The sequence below is a fragment of the Caloenas nicobarica genome, chromosome 14, assembly GCF_036013445.1.
Source record: "Caloenas nicobarica isolate bCalNic1 chromosome 14, bCalNic1.hap1, whole genome shotgun sequence".
Taxonomy (NCBI): domain Eukaryota; kingdom Metazoa; phylum Chordata; class Aves; order Columbiformes; family Columbidae; genus Caloenas; species Caloenas nicobarica.
In genome coordinates this window covers 6659473-6682491 of record NC_088258.1, presented here as the reverse complement: position 1 = coordinate 6682491, position 23019 = coordinate 6659473, and the positions used below count along the sequence as shown (strand labels likewise).

General features: G+C 42.2%; 1 protein-coding gene across 1 annotated transcript in view; it reads left to right on the top strand.

Annotated features, from left to right (window-relative positions):
• Positions 1–22477, top strand: part of FAM20C (FAM20C golgi associated secretory pathway kinase) — a 60080-nt gene extending 37603 nt beyond the window's left edge. The window contains exons 4-10 of the mRNA XM_065644593.1: positions 7976–8068; positions 9865–9980; positions 17887–18067; positions 18697–18806; positions 20336–20417; positions 20514–20573; positions 21341–22477. Of these exons, the coding sequence (XP_065500665.1) occupies positions 7976–8068; positions 9865–9980; positions 17887–18067; positions 18697–18806; positions 20336–20417; positions 20514–20573; positions 21341–21593 (895 nt within the window). The 3' untranslated portion in view covers positions 21594–22477. The remainder of the gene's footprint in view (positions 1–7975; positions 8069–9864; positions 9981–17886; positions 18068–18696; positions 18807–20335; positions 20418–20513; positions 20574–21340) is intronic.
• Positions 22478–23019: the final 542 nt, after the last annotated feature.

Here is a 23019-nt window from a genome sequence, read left to right as displayed (position 1 = left end):
GTAATAACTGAGATCAGCCTCCATCCTGTAATGCTGGAAAAACTCATTTCACCTCAAGTATTTTAAACTTGCATGCTTTCTAACACAGTGCCTGCCTCTTAGATTTGAGATGTTCATGGGGTGCAGGGGAAATACAGGCAAATATTATGAAGAATGATCCTACTTGTCTGGTTACATCATGTCCACCACCACAGCAGGCGGGATTAGATATTGATGCATGTGGTGGATTATACATTAAGTGCACATACATCTATCCATCTAGAGTTCGGTAGCACTGGAGCTCATCTCTCTGGTTTTGTGTGGCATACCCGTTTTGTAACATCTCATTTTGCCTTCTTTTCAGCCATCTAAGTAATGATAATAATAAACCAACATAACCTGTGAATCTGAGATCTGGCCAGGTGGAGAGGGCAGCCCCCAGCACAGAGACCCCTGTCTTTATCCACATTCCCTGGGAGCGAGGAGGAGACCGCCGGCCATTGTGCCAAAAAGCACGGGTGGGGAAGACATGCTGACAAATGTGCTTACGCTAATATTTCTTTTTCCGTTTGCTTTTCCCATGATGACAGGCAGCTACTTACTAGGCAGAGCTGGAAGTAATATTCTGAATTGCTGAAGGAAATTTTCCCAGTCGATCAAACTCTTATGTGTTTTGTGCTGATCAAAGATTCTCTTCATGTCTTATGTATCTGGAAGCACAAAAGAATGAATGGAAAAAAAAAGAGCTATTCTTCTGTCCTGATAGACAATGAAATGATGATTGGTGAGATTATGCCTTGACTTTACTGTCAGCACAATGTCAGTGTAGGCAACGGTACAGAGAGGGTACATTCTGAGACATTAATACCAAATCCAGATCACTAGAAGGAACAGAAAAGCCCCAAAGAGGAGGAAAACGTCTGGTTTTATTATTATTTTTATGTTTTAGTGGAGAATAAAATGAATCTTTCATATTCTTGGATCATATTAGTTACCCTGATTATTCATCCCTTCATATCCTATCTGCTCGTGTAGTCAGGAGTTGTAACTCATGTTTTGCTCAGGTGAAAACCTGCTTTTACACATATATATACATGTGTGTGTGTGTTGCTGCATCTTGTGCATGCAACAGCAGGAACCTGTCACTGGTGCTGCTCTGAGCAAGGGACTGGTTTTGCACAACCTTTCCACAGACACCCAGAGGTTGCTTCATTGTCTTCTAGAAACAGTGTTGGTTTTAAGGGGAAAGCCTAAAGCAGGCTTCCAAGGCTTTGGGTTGGTCAGGTTTTTGATGAATTTAAACGAAATTAATTGTGCTTAGTAAAGAAGGGGCCTCTGAACTGAGGAATCTGCAGTCTAAAGGTGTTAAGGCTTAATTCCCATGTCTTGGCTTGAGGGATGCTCTTTCTTTTCAGGAATGAGAGCCAGTTGTTCTGGCATGTTTATCACAAGTATTCCTTCTTCAGAAAGGCACTGAGACCAAATCCAGTGTTACTGTGGTGGTTTCGCTTTGATTGTGCAGTGAGGACAAAAAGCGAGACTGGAAATTAGCAGAAGAGTAAGGCTGGGACATGGGGGCAAGGAGGAGAGGGTGGTAGCCATAGGATTGCAAAAGGACATTTTGAAGATCACATTATAGCGACGTCTGTCAAGAATGGTTTAGGTCTAGCTGATCTCACCCTGGAGCCTGGGGATGGGTTAGGTGACCTCCTGAGCCTTTTTTTCTTTGACTCTGCAACTGGAAACGGAAAGAAAACCCACCTTAATATACTATTTCCCGGTGGATTTTCTCTCCCTCTTGTCCTCACTATCCTCCTGTAGCAGGTAACAAGATATTTAAGTATACAAGTGTTCTTTTGGAGGCTTACTGTCATTCTCTGCATCAGAAGTTTATTATTTCTATTAAGCTAGCTGGTCCTTGAGCATGTGCTGTTGTCAAGCTGTCTTCGTCTTCTCAGGAGAAAAGGACTGCAGGGCTGGCAAGCAATAGCATGATCTTGGTATTTATCCTTTTGGCGGTTTGCTAATTATTCCTATTGCTATCGCATCCCTGTGCGAATTTCTGTCTTTCTGCCACAGTAAATATTCTCTCATTTTTTCTAGCTGCAGAACTGCTAGTTAAACAGGAGAAGCCTGAATATCCTGCAGAGGCCCATATTGTCATTTGGATGATAGGAATGAAACAGGCCAAACATCCTTTCTGTACCACTTAAATTGCATGTCTTTTCATTCCTGGATTGGCCGCTCATTTCTAGACCATATTCTGCTCTTGTAAACAGCTCGTATCATTCCTGGGAGTGCTCTTTGCAGCAGAAAGCTTTGATAAAGCCAAAGCCATCGGCTGCCAAGACTCCATAAGGAGTCAGAAATAAGCACCAGATATCTTCGCTACTGTAGATGTAGTTGCATTAGCAATATCATTTATCTTCCTAAGGACTTACTAACCCACTAAAATGTGTTATAAAATTAAGTGGCATTTTTTCCACCTGTTCTAACTGGTGCCAAATGCATAGAAAGCCCTCCTGGATGATACGACTCTGCATGCAAAATCTAAGTACCCTCTGAAGGACTGCAGGTGCCTCAGAGACATCGGGGTTTTTTTCCTTCACTTAGAATAATAAGCTGTAGATTATCTCAGGGCACTCTAGATCCCACTGCTGCACAATCCAATTTGACATAAGGGTTGCAGGGAGGGGGAGAAGATCTTGCAAGCAGACACTGGACTTTCAAGTCTGACTTTTCCACTAGTACAAAGAAGTTCATAGGCGAGGGCTGGGAGATTTCATGCCTGTCTGTGTTGGAAGAAAGGCTCTGTGGACTTGATGGAGCATCTGTGCTTCGGTTGCTTGCTGAATCAAGGGGCTGCCTACGAGGCCCCACTGTGGCCCTTGCAAATGCAAGAAGTCCCCAAGTCCCTCCCAGGCTACAAAGTAACGGAAACAGCAGCAAACTGCTGAGTGGCAGCCTTTTTGTCTTGTATTAACTATATTTATCATTTAGGTAACACTGTATATTAACTGTTGAGCCTGCAAATCAGCTCCAGGGACAGGTATTTAAACACCTTAAATACTCCACTGGAAGTGAGGAAAGCTGCTTTCCAATGGAGAAAGAATAGTGACCTATATCTATGAGTTAACCCAGATAATCTCCGGTTATCTGTTCCAATAGCCAAATTACTCTCTTATCAATGTTTTTCGTGGCCCTGCCACTGCAATTACCATGCCTTATTGGCCTGTTATGTCTATTAGTGATTGTGCTGCTGCCGAATTTCCCTGGCAGGAGAGAGTCGGGGTCTCTGTCTGCAAAATGGTCTAACCCAGGCAAACCCGCTCCCTGTGGTGGCAAAGCTCATTGTTGTGATCCATAATCATCCCTAATCCCTCTGGTTGATTCCCCTGATTACGTGTCAGAATAGGACTGCAACCTATTTAAAAGGAGCTGTTTTCAAATCAGCAGCATGTCCTTTCATTAGTTATAAGTACCTGGGTTTGACACAAAAGGTGTCTCTGAAACGTCTCTGGACTGCGGCGTAGGAAGACAGCATGTGTCTGTCAGGATAACACTTGACTCAGATTGGGCTGTTTGCCCTGTTTTCTAGCTTTTTGGCTACTCTACAGATAATAGGACCCCTCCAGTGCAGAAGTCTGGCATCGAGGCAGGATTCTTTCGAGTAATACATGACCCTGGTGGGTATTAATACTGGCAATTTAGGCAGGTGTATGTAAAGGATCCTGGAAACTAAATACAGAGTTCCATGTTAAAGGTTTGGTTTCTGTAACGGTGTTTCTGAAATGCCAGAGAGTCTGCAGAGCATGCAGTCTCACTGTCGTGATGATGTTAAAGAATGGCAGAAAAAAACCCCTAAGAAATTACTAATGTTGGGGTCTGGGGATTAAGTAATTGGCCAAAAAATACTTACAGAAAGATTTAAGAAAAGCTTGAGGCTTTGCGATTATTTCTTCGTGCAAGTCACTATGTTGGTTGATCCAAATACCACTGAACGCCAAAACAGGTCCCAACCATAGCTAGAATAGGGCTGACTCACCAGATTTATGCATGACTCCGTTCATTAATCAGAGTAGATTTATTTTTTCTATACATAAGCATGATTTGCTTTTCTAGCCACAAGGTCAGATCACAGTCGCATCTCATCTTGTATCAATGCAAACGTGTCCCTTTCGTATTTAAAATCATTCTTTACTTCCTGTATATTCTCTTAGTTGTGTCATGGTGTGAAAATTTTCATGGGCTTTGATTTCCCCTTAGTTCTTATTTCTCCTCTACTAGTGTTACTGTGCTGATTTTTCTTTTCCTCATGCTGTAATTGGTCTGGTGCCACTGTGTAATTTTTAACTGTGTGCAGTATCAACAGACCTCCATCTGTCTCTCCTCCAGAGCTTCCCAGCCTGCCGTTATAAATATCTGCCAAATCCTTCTCCAAAGAGAGAATCACCAGATTCCAACTGTTTGCAAAATAAGAGCCGCCGCCAGAAATCCTCTCCCACCGTCTGCAACCTGTGCAGAACCTGTATGTTGGGAGATGTTACTGCTGGCACTGAGGAGCTCTGGCCATCACTTTAATTTACTGTCCCCCAGATGCGTACACTTCTGCAGAGGGTTCAGTGTATTGGTCTGTTTACTCAAATATCCCATTATGTGTGTCATTTTTTTAGAAAATAACCTTCAATAGCCATCAGGTAATCAAAATAACTTGAGGGTTGAGGTTTATTTTTCTCCTTTAAAATGCAATTCTGATTTAAAACATGCTGTGGGATGGATCGGTTCCTGTGTTGTTTCATAAGATACTTCACTTGACCTGGAAGGGACTCAGAGTATGTGCCCCTTTCCCAGCCTGTCACTTAGAGACCAAGGGTCAGTTGCCACAACCTAAAGCCAGAGTAACTGACAGGACTTGCTGACTGTACGTCCACGCTGCTGAGAGCAGAGTTTGATCTTCCACCTCTCTATACATACACATCAGAATAGATCATTAGAAGAATTAGCAGCAAACAAGGCAATGCATTGATTAGATTGTTCACACCAAAAAATAGCAACTTTTTAAACGTGAATAAAAGAAATAATGCATAAACACATTTGGATAAATTAAAAAATACAGATTATGATGTATGTGCCCTTTTAACACTGTTAAAGCCAGTCTCGTAACAGCCCAGTGATTCAGTTGATTCAAAGCTGTGTTAGGTTCATGTGGCTTTTTAAATTCAGTTATGCACTTTATGCCATGATCATCACACGTGTTAGTGTTTATTGGTGGTATGGCAGCATACTGTGACTGAGGAATTAGGAACAATGTACCTGTTCTATCTATGGGATATTGGAATAAGTCAGCAGAAAGGATTTTTCATGGTTATTTCAGTAGAGGGTTTCCCATGTGGATCTGCTACATCTAGTTCTGCAGAGCTTTGCAAAAGAACATAGGAATGCAAAGCAGCTTGGGGGTTTGAAAAATCCTCCTTCCAGACTACATTCAGAATAACCCAGTATTTCCAAGAGATGGAAAAGTGGGTACTGTACTTGCTTGACATTTCCATGGACCATGGGTGCTGTGGCTGAGTGTTTTTCTGTAGATGAGTAGAGGGAAGCACATGAAGCACCAAAGAAACTCAGGAGTTCTTTTCATGAGGAATAGTCAGGTTCAAAAAATACCAGTATTTCCATTGTCCAGCTTGCAGTGGGGATTTGGTGTCCATTTTTTAAGGCTTTAGGACAATCAAGTTCATGATTTTCTAGGAGGGTGTGCTACCACTTAATAATACATTATGACAGGAGAGAAATATGTACAAACAAGTCTAAGCCTGCAGGACAACTATACTTACTCCCAAATGAATAATATCCCCAGCCGCTGCTGGGGGTGGCAGGGAGCAAAGAGAAAAATGAAATTAGAGAGACCAGACCGTCCGGCGGGGATGTGCTGACTGCCCAGTGTGTCGAGCAGGCAGGTGAAGGAGCTGGGCTGTGGGTTTAGCTGTGCTTGCAAGATTGAGATCTAGCCCTTATTTAAGTCTGATTTTCTGGAGCAAGATTTTCTTGTAAAGCAACAGCCGTGATTTTTTTAAAGTCTTTGGGAGATAAAAAGCAGATGGCATTGATTAGCTAATTAGTAATATTTTCTGCAACTTATGCTGTGCTGATACGTGTAAAGTTTGCAAAAGCTTGGGATGAATCTTTCTCTCTTTGATTTGTTGAAGAAACCAACTATTTTAAAATCTGGAGGGGAGGGAAAGTTGTATACAAATGTGTAATTTTCTGCCCAACAGATACACGTTAATCTTTTTCTTTGAATTTATATTCAGGCCTCATTTCTTCATTTTGGAGAGGAATATGCACAATGAGGTTGCAGCTCTCCTAGCTCTTGTCTTGATTGCATGGTGTATTGTGTGACTTGACACAGGTTTTTGGCTCTCGTATTCCTCTTTGTGGGTGTGCTCCTTCCCCTTTTGCACTTATTGTGGAGTCAGAGCAAAATCTTATTTTTTATTTTATGCCAGGCTCACTTTTAGCTTGTCTCCTTGTGAACCCGTGGCAGCCACAGCAGCCAAAGTGACCGATGACTTCTGCCAAGTGGTGGGCACCTCCGTGACCACTAGTATTACAGTGGCCAGTGCCGTTTTGGCCAAAGCATCACTGGGGCGTTGGAGGACCCTCCAACCTTGAGTTATACTGGACACAAGTCAAATATCTTGATGTCGTTTCTAGGATGGCAATTGTTTGTCATTTAGGGTGAGACCTCACCAAGACGTTAATATAAAGAAGAATGTCTGAGAAAGGATATCAGCCTTTCAGACCCTGCTGGTTGCATAGAAGAATCTTCATATAGCCAAAAAACATGAGACTCATCTGGTTTCTTCAGCAAGGTGGATACAGGAGGGCCTGCAGGCAGATACCAGTCCCGATAGTCATGGTGGTCTTTGTGGGAATGAGCGTGGGTGGACACAGCTTCAGGTTCCCAACGAGCCCCATAATTAGGACTTACTGCAAATTCTCTGGAATTTTGATCCTTGCACCAGCACCACCCCAAAGCCTTTCATGCGACAAGGTCCAGGTGCAGAAGCTGTTTTTTAATTGCCAGTGTGTAGCACGAGTGACACACAAGCTGACAGCAGGGAATGAGAAAGAGCTTTGTTTTCCCCTTCTGGGGAGATATCCTCCCTTGCAAATGCTCTGCAGAACAGCTTTGCATTGCTCATCTCCCACTTAAGACTTCAAAACAGGGCATGATGCAGGTTGAGGGGTGGCCCAGACATGGTACTGGTCAACTGCCTGACTTGTGATCCATCCAAAAGCCATCAGGACAGGAAATTGCCTAAAGTGAGAGAGATTTCCTCCTCTTTTCCATGAAGTTCAGTGTTGAAGCTTTAGCCTTTTTCTTTCCATCAGAACGACAGCTTTTATTGGTTCTTAAACTGAAGAAACAACAAATTCTGCATCCTCTCTGGAGCACAGTTAATGTTCTTTGAAACATGACCTGCGTCGTGGCCATCAAACTGCAATGATCCCATTTCTTCTGAAATGAGAAAAACATGTCACTTTTGGCTCTAAGTAATGCAAAGGGAGAGTCATATTTTAGATAGGAGCTGCATGGCTGCCAAAGATGAAAGAAAAATGTTATTACTTTTGGAAATTTCAAAATTACAGTTAATGATAATTTAATGAAATGACATTGTCTTCACCGCTATCACTAATGAAATGTTTGAGAATGATAAAACAGATCTTGTTAAATAGAGTGAGAGTCTTGAGTGGAATAGTTTCATGACAGCAGCCTGCATGCACAAGTCTTGAATTCTTTTTTTTTTTTTACAGTAGTTTAAAAAAGAAGATAAAATGAAGGCTACATGGCAAATAATGCACACATGAAGTATTCAAAGGCCTTCCGTTAAGCAAACAATACTGAACTCCTGAATAACATGCTGATGATTAAGTACTGCTGCTTAGAAATGCTAACCCTTAATTAAAACACTTTCCTTATTTTTCTTTGCAGACAAACCAGAGAACAAGAAACCCCACCTGACTTTTTTTATTTCTCAGACTATGAAAGACATAATGCAGAAATAGCAGCATTTCATTTGGACAGGCAAGTAAAATGGATTTGCGTTGAAAGAAAAGTGGAAATATTGTGAAAAGTTTCTGCACTTGGCCAGCCCTGTAACTGAATTACTTTTAAAAAAGGGGAAAATGGAACAAGGTGGGCAAATGCCATGAATAAATGAAATGGCAGATGATGAAAGGGTAGATGAATAATCAGGAAATGTGACTTGCTCTGAGAATAAGAAACCTGGCAATAACTAATTCTCAAAAAGAAAGAGAAATTATATTAAAGAGAAGCTGAGAAATGAATTTCCCCTGGGTTCTTGAAGTGCAGATGGAGAGGACCCATCTCCCGGCGAATGTGTCGTGTAAGTGTGGCGGGAGTCTGGCTTACCCCAATTAACTCCAGGGCATGCAAATCCGAGCGAGACATGGGAAATCATGCGAGTATTCGAGGAGGAATAACTGGCATGGGGAGGGAGTTCTGGTTTCACAGCAAAAAGCTGAGGCTGTCCCATAACAGGAGCATACTTAAGCCATAGGAAGAAGAGGACACTGGTGGTCATCCCATGCTCCTGTTAGCTGGAAATGCCCCCCCAGGCAGAGTTAGTGCAGGATATGGTGGATACCCCAAGACTGGGAAGGGACAGCAGCTCTCTCAGCCTGCCCAGATTAGGATGAGGAATTAATAACTAGTGATGAATTATTAACAGTATGGCTAGAAACCATGGCATTTCATAGACTGAATTAGAACCAAAGCATCTTTCACACCCTGAAGTGCCAAGAAACATCGTTTCAAAAGCTTGAAGCTTTGAGGCCATAAATTATTTGGGGGTACGTGTAGTATTGCTGCCTTCTGGGTTGATGGTTAGGATGAGAAAACCTATCAGTTGGTGGCATGGAGTAGATTTGCCATTAAAGAGCCATCCTGGTCAGATCCTTCAAGGATCTTCTGTATTTTATTGTTGTTGACCTTGGCGTTGATCCTGTCTGCTTTGTATTTTATATTGCCATTTTAAGCAGATGGTGCTGTAGGAAAAAACATTACTGGAGTTCCTGCAGGGAGGTATGTTAAATATCCACACGCTAAGCAGAAAAAGCAGTTGCGACCCAATGTAGAAAATCTTATCAGCAGATAGTGGACAAAAAAATTCCACCTATAGGGAGGCTTTGTATGGGGACTTCGCTCTTTTACTGTATCTAATAGCAATACTTCGCAGGGAGTTCTTAATGATCTACGAAGGCAGTGGAGTTTGGGGTAGAGAAAGGCTCTTTACCCAGCATTGTCCATGGGAAAATTTTTAGTCTCAGGAAGGTTGTTTAGGTTGGTATAAGGGTATTACAACAGAGAGAAGCAGAAGCAAATAAATCAAGTACTAAGACTGTCAGAAAAAAAAAATACTATTAGATTATGTTTATGGAAGACAGAGGCTGAAATCTCATTCCTCAAGTCCCCTAAAAATTGGTGAGCAAAATGCATGTTATATATACATAATGCATGTTATAAGCCTGAAGTAGCACGAGGTCAAAAATAAATTTCTACTGTGTCTTCTTTCTGGAATTGCATGTATCTTTGTTTTTTTCATGGAAAAATGTGTCCCCGTACTCTTCTGTATTTTGCATCTGTTCCATGCTGTGTACATAAGTCAGAGCTGATCATATTCAGGACATATTTTGTAATATATTATACAAAAGATTATCCAGTTTAAAGTTGATGGGCTTTTTACGCCTTAAAAACCACAGATAAGTGTACCTTCGGAGTGTGATGAACCTTCCTAAAACCTATCACTATCATTACATTTTAATCCTTCACATAAACTACCTCTTTTCTTTCTCTTCCAGGATCCTGGATTTCCGTCGTGTGCCACCAGTTGCAGGTAGACTGGTTAACATGACGAGAGAAATACGAGATGTTACTCGTGACAAGAAACTGTGGAGAACATTTTTCATCTCACCAGGTAGTCTTAGAAATAACACTATATTATTTCTATCCTGCCGAACACGTACTTAGGGGAACGATGTGTAGATTGCTTAATTGCTCAGATATTTATAATAGAACTGTCTTCAAGACCTTTGAATAAAAATAAATGTGGAGACATAGCCTACAAAGAAGACTTTATTGTTTTGAATTGAGTGCCTTTTCCCCTTGACAAATTATCCGCAGAGACAGGCTTTTATGTTCACAAAAGCAATGTATTCAACAAATGTTTTACATAGAGCAATTTCTAAAGCAATTTCTTCTGTTGCTCTCAGTTTACCCAAAACCTTATTCCTTAGCCCATTAGTTGTTTAGATTTTTTTTTTCTACTGCAATGTGATCTGTCACTTCTGTTGGTCAGATGCATTTATTTCTCCGTTTTGACTGGAGGACCAAAACCTAATTTTCTCAAAGTCGTGTACTTCAGTTTTTATTACAACAGGAGTTTGAAAAAAATCAATCAAAGAGATGTGTAACGTATCCAGCTTCCAGCTCCAGTTCTCTGGTGGGCAGAGGCCAGAGTAGAAGTGACCTGAATTGTTCCCAGTCCTTGTTCTTGCTTTGAGGGCTGACCCCAGGAACTGGTACCACTTGCTATTACTCTTCACTCTTTCACAACATCTGGTGGCCGCAGCCCAGGATGGAGCTCCAGAGGGTGTGAATTTTATAAAAACAGAGTAAAACCCTGCCCTGCTCGGCAGAATATACAACTGGAATAGGTAAAGGTGTGCAAAGGGTGGGAGAAAGTGCTGTCATCTCTGTTTAGCATCTGGGATGCTGAGATGCAGAAATTAAGGCTCTGAGTAAAGGCACAAAAAACCATGCTTAAGTATGTTCTTAGAGAAAGAACATATAGGAAAACGTTTGATTTAAAGCATGTAGCTATGTTCCAGTGAGCTTAATGCATATTATTTCAGCTGCGTGCAAATGTGCTTTGCTGAACTCGGGCTGTGACTTGTGTAACAGACAATCTGGAGCAGAACTCTCCCGAGATCTATCCCTCGCTCTGTGTGTGATTGGCCAGAAGCTGTTTATCCCAGTCCCTGAAGTCAAGATCCAAAGACTTAATTACAGTTTCTCCCAATGTAACTAATTTATTGCTGTTAGCTAGAAACCAGAGCATTGTCATTGCAGAGCTTTCTCTCTTAAAATGTTTATCACACTTGTGTGATCACCAATAAAGTCATTATTACGGCTGTTATTTTTAGCTTCGTATTGATGTTCAGCTCTGTAGGACACAGTTGAGCAGACAGTTATTCATGCCAGTCACTTCACTTATAAAATACATTACATAAGTACAAGGGATTTCATCTTACCCATGTTATTATGAGCGCTCCAATTTTACGTGTACAGTCACGGTGACAGTGGTGACAGTACCTGGTGACAGTACATGGTGACAGTGTTCACCAAACCTGATGTGCAGACATTTCTGCGTGCTCCAGCTCTGCATTTGTGCCTCAGTCACTGTCTTTCCCCTTCCCTCTCTCTCTCTCTGTCTACGTTTTTTTTGCTCGATGTTTTGTAGACAAACGATCACACACAAAAGGTGGCAAAAAATCTTGTGACTGTTCGTGTGCACAAAGTACTTTGGCTTTTTGGAAATATAAGCCATTTTATTTCTGTTTTAGCAAGTAATACACAGATTAGTAGGTTTGCTTGCTTTTTAGTGTTCCCAGGTTATGTATCAGGGCTTAAGAGTGAACTTGAGTGATTTCTGAGAATTACAAAACTGTACTCAAGTACTGAGCAGCTTACAGCAGCCAGAGCATGGCAATGCAGAGTTAAAGCAGCTGGTTTGAATGAAGATCTTTATCTTGTCATTATGAAATTCCAGACATCCAAGGGATGATCCAAGCATAATCCTTTATTCAAATTTATTTAGAGGCCTCAGATAAATTCAATTAAAATATTTGATGACTATGAATCAGGCTTTTCTGGAGAATAAAATGCTTAAGCAATTAATTTTTCTTTCGATTTTACATTTCTTAAATCAATACCCTTTGCTTAAATCACATTGGTTACTTGTCAGAGCTCTTCCCTACAGTCCCCACTTTAATTAGTTGGATTCTCATTAACATATGCCCAACCTCTGTCTTGTATTTCATACCAACCTTAAAAGGCAAGCATTAATTAATGCGTAATGAAAAAGTAACAAAGGTCCTAAATTAAGTATTTAGAAACAAATTCACAAAGCTGGCAGGCAGCTCAAGCAGCAGATGGAGGGTAGAAAAGGGAAAAGAGGAGGGTGGTGGGATAAGCCGCATGCTCTGGGAGGTGAGGATGGAGCGGGACCTGGGGAAGACTGGAAGAGGCTGACTTGTCCCTTTGGCAGATGGGAGCAGCAAGTTCTATTGGTTTTGAGGGAGAACTGGCTAAAAAGGTGAGAAATTGTGGTGCGACATACAGATACTTGGAAGAACCAATACGTGCCATCTGTGCACCTGTATTAAGCTATTGAGGCCCCTCAGAGAGTCCCTTTCAGGTGGCTGTGTCTCTGCATCTCCATCCCCAGCAGTGCTCAGCGACAATGGTCATGGGCACACATTGTGTCTGCTGGCAATGTATACCTCTCCATGCACCCATATACATCTCTTAAAATTAAACAAGCACTAAATGTAATTGATTTTATACAAATCTCCTCCCCTCAGGCTGGGAGCCTGCAGCTTGCAGGGGAAACCCTCATAGAGTAAATATTGATGATGCTCATGAATACACTGTAGTATCCGCTGGACCAGTGTGGGGATGTGTTGGAAGAAACCTCAATGCATTTCCACACCTGGGCCATCTCCCTTGTCCCATCAGGCATGGAAATCAGGGCCTCTTAGTGGCAGGAAGCTGCAGGCAGATGTAGATTCAGATCATGCTGTGGAGCGGCATCCCTTCTTCCGCAGGCAAGTGAAAATAGCTGCGAGCAGACAGGTTCGTCAATGCATTAGGCTGCGTGCAGAGAGAAAGCAGATTGCAGAGAAGTGCACTTCCAGGCAGTTTGGACTAAACATGAGAAATGGAATTAGGTCAGTAATTATTTAAATTAATTTTACATCCTTTGCAGTAGGGCAGACTGCGGTAGCCCTGCTCCTCTTACAAATGGATGTTAATTTGCTAGGAAAAAAGAGATATATTAATAATGTCAGCCTTCGTTTTGGAAGTAATTGAGGCAGCAGCTTAAAGAAATCCATGTTACATAGCTAGTAAGCACTATGTTTTTGTTCATATTCACCAATTCCAAGGGATTATGGATTCTTTTTTCCCCTCTCAGCAAACAATAGCAATTCTGAATAAGCTATTATCTTGAGCAGGTGAAAGATGTTTTCATGCATTGCTTTAGTAAATGTTCAGGGTTCTTTCCAGTACTCCAATTGTATAGGCTTGCTAAATGTCCTCTATTAACAGTCGTGCAAATCTCGATAAAAGAATTGCTCTGCCAAGCAACTTACTTTGAGGTATCTCTACTTGTTCCTTTTCTTCCTGAGAAGAATTGTTGTTCAGCTTTCAGGATGATGCACAGAAAGTGTGCAGATGAGTACACAGACACTCTGGTTCTTAATTGTTGTAATTAGTTGGAGTTTCGATCACCAGACCATGGTTTTTGCATGGATTTCATTACGAATTGTATCCATTCATCCTCAGATAGCAAAAATCAGACATTTGTAACACCGCTCAGGATTCTCTTGCCTCTAGTGCTTTGAGGAAACAGTTTTGGTTTTTAATGAAGACAGAGCTTGCATGTTGCAAATTTGCAGCATTTGAACATTTCAGAATGTATTAACATCCTTCCCTCTCTGTTTTGCCAGCACTGCTGCTGTTGCTGTTTCTACCCACTCTGCAGGAGCACAAATTCTGGCAGTTGCTTCTTTTGCAGGTGTATTTAGGGATGGAGGTCTGTACAGAAACACCCGTATCATGTGAAAGAGGAACACATGGGCTGGGAAATTTTAATGGGAGAAGGACCACACTCCAATTAGACCTTATCTCCCCTTTCCCTCTTATTTATGCCTTCGAAAGGCCATACTCTGCTCTTAGCATGGAGTTGCTGGTGAAGCACTGGACTTGTGTCTCTAGCTGGAAATTCATGCCCAGCCTGCTGTGCAGAATGTGGGTCACCTACTTAGGTTTCAAAGCGGCTTGCTGCTGCACCTCGAAGTCTTAAATGAGAACTGTGTTCTTCTGTATTTGGTTTCTTTTTTTCCTGTGTTTTTAAGAAACCTTAAAAAATGTTTCCCCGGATAATTCAGGCTGCCTCATCTCACTACCTGTATATAGGAACTAGGGTAGACACATCAGGATGTCTACTCTGTATCAATCAAAGCAGTTAATTTTTTTAATAGTAATTTGAGATACAGCATCCTTTTGCTTCCACTACCCCAGAATCTGGGCAGGAGCCATGGAGATTATGTCTGAGCCCACAGAGAGAACAAGAGCTGGCAGAAAAAGCTTTGCCATGGAAAGTAGCTTCTCACCGAGAGGCTTTGTGTGAAAATCAATAGCTGGAGGAGCCCGGCAGGAGCAGGGATGAAGAGCCGGTGTGGAGCAGGCGGCATCGTCCTAGCTGTGTCCCTGCAGCAGCGAATGCCATCGCTAGCAGAGCCCCCGAGCTTTCCTGAAGATTTATCTGGATACAAATGTGTGATCCGCTAAATGATTAGTCCCAGTTGCTTTCATTGACAATACGGAGAAGAGTTTCATTGTTCCCAAAGTTAAATTCAGAAGCAAACTGTTAAACACAGTATTTATCTTCCCACTGTGCAAAATGCTGTGTTTAATTCCTTTTTTGAAAGGTCAGATTTACATAGTGAGCAGCAGAGGCTGCGACAGCATGGTAGGGGCATTGCTGGGCCTTTTGCTCTTTACAAAACCGTTACGACGGCAGATAACTGAGCACTGGCTTCCCGCTGCCAGGTGGAAGTCAGGTCATAGAAACCCTCAAAGATAAATCGTCTCAGGCGATCAAGATAAATCTATGTGTGTTCCCTCCCTCCACAGACAAGCAGGTGATGCTGACACAGCTGAATTGAAGCATGAGCCCCACTGCAGTTTCAGTGCAGTGGAAACACAAACCCTCGCTGCAGCGCGGGGAGAGCTCTGCCTTCCCACCGAGGCAGCAGGCGCCCGGGAAATAAGAGATCTCTTCGCGTCTGTTCACTCTTCTGCGCTAACCTGCAGCGAGAAGCATCTGTATGTGATTTCTTGTAAATCATCTCTGTTGGCAGCCTGGAACCCTTTGAAATATTTTGTCTGCAATAGTTTCTTCTAAGGGTATAAATCGCAGATGTTTCTCCCCAGTTTTTGTTGACTGGGAATATCCCAACCTTCCTAACAGCGCAGTACGATCTCCCCATTCGCAAGCCATCTGCAGCTGGCAGCGCTGCCCACAGCTGCTTGGACAACTCTGCACTTTCATCCTGAATTATGGGAAAGGTTCACAGAGAGGCGTGAAGCCCTCCTGGTTTTGCCAAGATGATCAAAAGCAAAGTTGAGGTACCTGTGTTAGCCATGCAAAAGCTATGCCAAGTCCGTAATGCAACGGCATTTTTGAAAAGGAAATGCCTGAGAGGTTACAGACTGCAGGGCAGCACGCCCAGGGCTTGCGTTAGGTTGGGTTTGTCTAGATGTTGACTTTACACTTGATTTTAGACTAATGAAATGAGTGAGTCTGAAGAAGGGCCACTGAGATGGTCTTGGAGCTGGTGCATCTGGTGTACAAGGAGAAGCTGATGGTTTCAGGATTTTTAACCTGGAGAAGCTGCCTGAAGGTGTAGCTTGGACTAGAGGCCTCCAGAGTCCCTTCCAACCTCAGTTTCCCTAACTGTGATTGCTCTTTTCCCATGCAATTTGTGAAAAGGTTTTCAAAACTTCACTCTCAGCATGGGAAATAGCCAAGCTGAGTGGCTTATTGGCCAAGGATGTGATCATTTCTTAGCTCATGGGAAGTCGCAAACTACTGTTCGTTTAATTAAAATGTTAAGGGACTAAGTATGCCTTCCAGGTAAGAAAAAGCTCTTGAAATTATTTTAAGAAAGGATATTCTGCCTGGCAAAACACTTTGAATTACAAAATTAGAAGTATATACATGCCCAGTGTTCCCTTCCTTCCTTTCTTAATTTCTATTATTTATTTTCTCTTCCCTTAAGTACTTTTCTTTCAGTAATCATCAATGAGGTTTTTGACCACAGGGTAAATATTTCTGGACTATGTCAGGATGTATTTAACTGGTATGAGCCAACGCTGTGAATGTAAATATACAGTTTGGGTTGGAGCAGTTCCTGAGCACAGATAGATGGGTGGCCCTTATGAAGCAGTCACAGCAGAGGGATTCAAAAAGTCTGTCTCCAGAGTAAAGTAATCACAACTTAATGGAGAAATCTGAAGGCCATCACTAGAGGCTTGGAAATGAAGAGCTGAGACAGACTGTCAAGTAGTAACACATAACCTCATAGTACAATTATTTGGTGTGATTCCGTGGTTAGTAGTAGGGCCCAGATAGTTCGGCTAATTAGTACAATCAAAAACATGACAAGACTTGATTGCTTTTCCATGTTCTCCTACTCCTTCTTCTCCGGTCGCAGCTCCTTGCTCTGTTTCTCCCCGTCTCCTGTTATCTCCGTAGCACCGGGGCCGGTATTGCTCCCTGTCCTCTTGACTCATCATCTCCCTTGCGTTGCCCACCAGCACTGCCCCATCTCCACCGGCTGCTTTGCCAGCCGTAGGCTGGGTCTGGACTTGGGGGATGTCACGGTGACATGCAGGCCATCGCTGCGATGAAACCCCACCAGCTTACCTTTCCAAGCCACAGGGTCTTCTGTGGCAGACAGAAAATCACCTCCCTCTATTCACCAGCCCTTCCTGCCTCATTTATACTGAGCCTGCCCAAGGGGAGAGTAGCTCAGAAGCAATATTTGAATTTAGAGGCCTCGTGTGGAATTAGGATGCAATGCGACTTCTTTGGCTTCATACATTACCATAAGGAAAGGGCACAGTCTTCCTCTAATGACATTTTATGTGCATAAAGCAATGTCAAAAGAGTTGTAGCGCACCAACAAGATCAGCAGTGTGTTCCTATTCTTGTTTGTAGTCCAGTGTTAGTGGGAATTTGGGGATGAGCTGCTCTCTTCCACCACCCATGAATTATGTGGGAAGGGGATTCTTGTAAAGAGGTGGGTGTTCTTGTTGGTACAGAAGTACATGGTGGGAGCTTTGGAGAGGTTTTAAGGTAACACACACTCCAAAACCTACTGCAGGGTGGGTTTTTTCAGGTTTTTTGTTTGGTTTGGTTTTTTTTTTTCTGTGGTTGTTGGAGTAACGTGATGTGTGGAGGAAGGATTTTGTGTTTGGAACGTGTGCTGACAGACTTGCATCTGTGCTACTTCCACCTTCCACATACACCCCCACCTGAGTCTTCATGGTAAATAACTCTCCTTAGTAAAACTGCCAGTTCTTCTCATACCAGCAAGTAAATGAATGAAATGCTGTTGTCTATTCTTAAAGAAATGAGCCAAGATTTTGAAAGGTGACTTAATTTTGGGCACATGCCACTTGTTCAGCTATGGGATTTGGGATTCCAGCCTGGGGTAACAAATATATCCCAAAGGATGTATCGGTCTGGGAAAATGTATGGAGAAGGGAAAAGATTAAAAATAATAATAAAATTTGTGGTGTTTTTTTTAATATAAATAGACTGGAAATAGTCACAGAGAGCTCACATAGGCTATGATCCCAGTCACTGAAATGAATGTCTTTCTAATGGTTTCAGTGGAAGAAAACTATGTGTGGTAACAGGATTTTGGGACTGTGATTTATTTCTGCTCATACACACATCAGTGATTTTTATGAATTCTTGGACACTAATTTAAGGGTAGGTTTTAAAACTCTTTTCCTCTATTTGCCAGCCAACAATATCTGCTTCTATGGGGAGTGCTCCTACTACTGCTCAACAGAGCACGCCCTGTGTGGAAAACCAGATCAAATCGAAGGGTCTCTGGCTGCTTTCCTACCCGATTTGTCTTTAGCTAAAAGGAAAACCTGGAGAAACCCTTGGAGACGTTCCTACCACAAGCGCAAGAAAGCAGAGTGAGTAGTGGTGAGCAAAGGGTTCAGCAGCTGCAAAGGGTGATAGGAAAACAAAACAGGGCTGCATTTACTGCCCCTGCCTGATCTAAAGCATTGAGGCTTAGGAGAGCATCTACATTTCTTCAGTGGGTCCAGCTCCTGAGAAGGGACAGAGTACTTACACATGCAAGGAGCTCCAGCTTGTGGCCCTGAACCCAAAAGGACCTTCAGCGGCATAGATCCCTCATGGGACAGATACCTCCAGTGGCTTTGACAGGCTGTAATAGGACCACAAGTTGCTACAAGACCTAAGTCCTATCAGAGAGAGAAAGATTCACAGCTATCAGCAGCCCTAAACAAGTCTCAGATGTTTTCATCATATGACTGATGGTGCAGCTGATCTCCTAAATCTTGAAGCTATTAGCCAGATAGTTTTCAATCTTGTGATTTTCTTCCTTTTTTATCGGTCACAATCTTTATCAGTTGCCTGCATTAATGGAAACAGCCTGAAGAATTTGCTGCCTTCTACCTGACCCTGCCCTCAATTGAATGTGATGCAACTAGATCTTTGAAAAATAACTTTTTTTTTTTTTTTAATACTCAGTAAGCTTTGTATGTCACATAAAATATCAAAATATTGTCTTTTCCAGATGGGAAGTTGATCCAGATTATTGTGAAGAGGTTAAACAAACACCCCCGTATGACAGTGGGACCAGAATTCTGGATATAATGGATATGACAGTTTTTGATTTCCTAATGGGTATGTTTCATCTCTTTCAAACATTAAATGCAACATTTAATTAGAATAAGAACTACTTCTTTATGCACTGCTCTGCATAGCTCAGCAGTTTGCTAAAGCGTGGTTGAAGCTGCATTTACTTCCTGTGCTGTTCTAGATGATTATGAGAAAATGCAGATTTACATGGTTCTGTATTCCCATCAGTGCCGATTAAAAGAAAAAAGACATTCAGAAATACAGAGTGATGATGAATGCAGGTCAGGCCAGTCTCCTTCACAATAGTTAAGGGCTTCACAGTTTGCTTTAGTGAGTGTGTTACCATTGTAACGTATGGCTCCTGCATACACTTGCAAGGACTGTTCATTAGTGGCACACTGTTTTCAACCTGCAGTAGTATGCAGTGCTGCTTGCCCTATAAACTCTCAGAGCGGGGAGAGGTATTGATTTTTCACAAAGGAAGCTCTGGTAAAGAGGAAGAACTTCCTAATAGATGTGTAACCTGATCAGAATAAAATAATTATTAACAAGCAGGTAATAGTGACCTATTCCAAAGCTACTCAGTGTCTACACTAACTTATTCTCATATGAAACCTGTTCTGCTGCAGCTGATATACCTATAAGGTGCCACCACGCATACGTGATCCTCAGACACATGCCAGCACAGATGTGTCCTCTGCCATTGGCACTACTGAGATTTCTGCAGTAGTCTGCAGCAGGAGAGGCCAAATCACAGCTCAGGAGCCATATGTGGCATCTATAAGTGGCTCAAGAACCCCGCCATGTAGACAAAATTCATAGGCTGGCACCAATATTCTGCACATTGACCTTAAAAAGCAGATGATAGGTCTGCCTGCCATGAGTGCCCAAAGAGAGCTGTTGAGCTGTACCTGATCCGTATGTCAGAGCCGTAATATCTTTTTGACTTTCCAGGCAGCCAGAAATTTGGGCAAAATTCTTAATTGAGGAAAAACAGAATGTTTGGTCTCAGTTCAAAAAGGTTAATACAAAATTAGCAAAGTAATATGGATTAAGATCTCTGCTTGGAGGATGCATTCTACCCCTGTGAGCTAAGTCTCGTACCTGGCACACGTCCCATGGCTGCTTTGCAGGCTGTGCTGACCCAGGGCTCATTTTCACTGATGAAGCTCTGCTAGCTCAGGACATGACCACCTCACAGAAGACAAGGCTCCCGAAGCAGTTGAGATGCCATCATACTTGAGAGGGATTTGCTTGGCACACCCCAGGAGGGGTTCATGGAAGGCGGGAAGGTTTGTTTTGTCTCCTGATGGGTCTTCTAGAGCTGAAGTATAAAAGCCGCAAAGAACTTGAAAAGCTTCAGAGGCATAACAGTCCATCTTCCAGGACTTTGAGGTTTCCACAATAGAGGTGATGGCACCCAGCAGATCCATTCGTTGCATTGTCCGCCTTGCAGAGCCATCGCGTTTGGGGAGAGCTGGGTTTCTTCTGAATCGTGGCTTTTGTGTTGTCCTGGACTGCAGGCTCAGCAGCAATTCAGGGTCAGAATGGTCTTTTTTCTCTTTATTCCAAAGGTAACATGGATCGACATCACTACGAGACTTTTGAGAAGTTTGGAAATGAAACGTTTATTATTCACTTGGATAATGGAAGAGGGTAAATACCTTTAATAATTTTTCTGAGGAAAAAAAAAAGAAAAATGTTAGTCTTTAAAACAGCCTTTGTCACGTTCTTGGTCTTTCCTTTAAATAGGTTTGGAAAATACTCCCATGACGAACTTTCCATATTGGTGCCTTTAAACCAGTGCTGCAGGTATGTTTCATCTTTTTCCATTTTATACAGTTGTTTCCACTAATAGGACTGAAATGTTGAAATGAATCTTTGCATCCTACGGAGAGAAGGAGATGTTATGATCCTGCCCAGGGAGCCTGACCCAAGCTAGCGCTGGTGCTTTGTTGAGATCGAGACCCTGCGTGGCTGTGAGCTGTTGTGAGAGAAGCTTTATTGAGAGAAGATACACATTTCATGGCAGTGGCAAAACTTCTGCTAGCTTGTTCAAGTGTTTCACAATGGCTTTCCATGGTGCCCATGACCAGTATTTTCAGAGAGGATGGGTGATATTTAGAGTTTGAGTCTTGCAGGAGTAGCACACAGGGTGAGCCCCGTGTCCGCGGGGGCTCTGGGCACCCCTGCAGGGTGAGCTGGCAGGAGCTGCTGTGGCCACCAGCCGCACTCAGCACAATGCCACGTGCATCATGTGTCGCTGCCAGGGTGGATGTGACCCCCTGAATGCTGTACCAGGTACAGTTGGTGCCTTACCCAGCCGAGGAACACAAAGACTGCACAGTAGAGCTGTGCTGCAAAACCTCTCCACCTCTAAGGGCTCCCAAAGATCACTGGCCAGGTGACAATGCCAGCTGCTCATTAGGACTGTGACAGCACCTGGTTCGCAGCATTTCAGATCACATAATAAGGTTTTTATGCTGTTCTCGCTATGCTGACCATAAGCCTTTTAGCCCTGTCAAAATCAATAGCGATTAAAATACTGATTTGCATTTTTTTTCTCCTTTTTCTCTCAGAATGAGGAAGTCTACCTATCTGCGATTACAGTTGTTAGCCAAGGAGGAATACAAACTCAGCCTCTTGATGAAGGAATCTTTACTAAAAGACAAAATAGCTCCCATTCTCTACCAGCCTCACTTGGAGGCGATGGACAGGCGACTGCGGATTGTCCTCAAGGCTGTTAGTGACTGTATAGAAAAGGATGGTTATGACAATGTGGTCGAAAATGACTTTAACACTGATGTTAACACTGTTACGACTGAGAGGTAGTGAAATCGCAAGACTACGTTTTTACCAGCCAAGTAAAGAAGATTCAAAGACAAAAAAATAAAATAAGTCTTGCAAAAGACTGTGTATGCCACTTTGTGAATTCAGTGAATTCAGAAATGAGATATAATTGTTCCCAAAGTAGGTAAAGTATAGACTCTGCAAAGGATTAGTTCATTAAGAAAAATAAGTCTAATGTGATGCTTTTCATTAGTTCCTAAAGAGAGATTATGAAAAGATTCAGAAAATACTCAGATCATTGACAGACAACAGTCTGATAGCAAAACACCTCCTGTCCTTTTTGTATAGAAAGGAGGCCTTTAATTAATATTTTGTATTTATATATGGTATATCTATGAAACCCCAGACCTACCTACCAAATTTAACTAAGAGGGTTGACATGGTTTTGTGACTCACACTTTATTTGTGGTGACAGTCCACTTACTATTTTTGTGTTAACCCTGGAAGTGCTCTAATCCACTGTATCTTATTTAAATTGAATGCTTTTTTTTCCCCCCAGCTACTCAGCATTTAAAGGGTTAAGGCATTATGAACTTTTAAAGGCAAAAAAAATTAATAATTATAATAATAATAAATACAGTGGTTACTGGAAGGGAATTTCACTAATTGTGCATTGACAGGAATACTTGAATGTTGGTTTTACAAAGTGATGTAAAATGACGAGTTGTACTATTTGTCCATAAGGAGGTGGCAGCTCTTATCTTTTTAGACTATCATAGCTGAGCGGCTACTTTTCAACTTTGCTTTTGATAGTTTTGTGTAAATATATACATATATGGGTAAAAAGCTGCTTTCAGCAGCTCTAGGCTTACTTTTGCAGCATTTTTGTGGAATTGTTTGCAACGTGGTACAAGTGCAATAAAGATATGGCAAAATGTGTAGCCATTGTGTCTAAATGGATTCATTTTTCGCTGGAAATCTTGTTCAAAGCAAAGCTGTGCACACCAACCAGGTCTTTCAGAAGGAGTTGTTTAAATTGTCATCCCCTTTTGTAGCAACAGCAAATCCAGCTAAAGCAGGGAATTGGTGATTAATATAAATTAAAACTCTGATAATGACCGTGGTGTTGAAAATGGCTAGTCTTTCCTAGGAAAGCGTTGTTTTGACTATCATTTCAGCATCCCTTCCTCTTGCAATTACAGCTGTAGAAACGAGCTGTAGAGCAGAACCTCTAAAAGATTATGGCTTGACATACTGCCCAGAGAATTCAGATTCATCTGTTCCTCTGACTTCGGTGGCAAAAGCCCTTGCACAGCTCAGAAAGTCCCAGCCTAAATTATCTAGAAACATGGTATTCTTAAGCAGGTAGTTTTGAATCATGTTCAGCCGAGTTCATGTAGCATGTGTGGAGACTTTCAGCCCCACAGCAAGCCATAAATTGAAGAAGCGGCTGTATTTGACTTGTGAA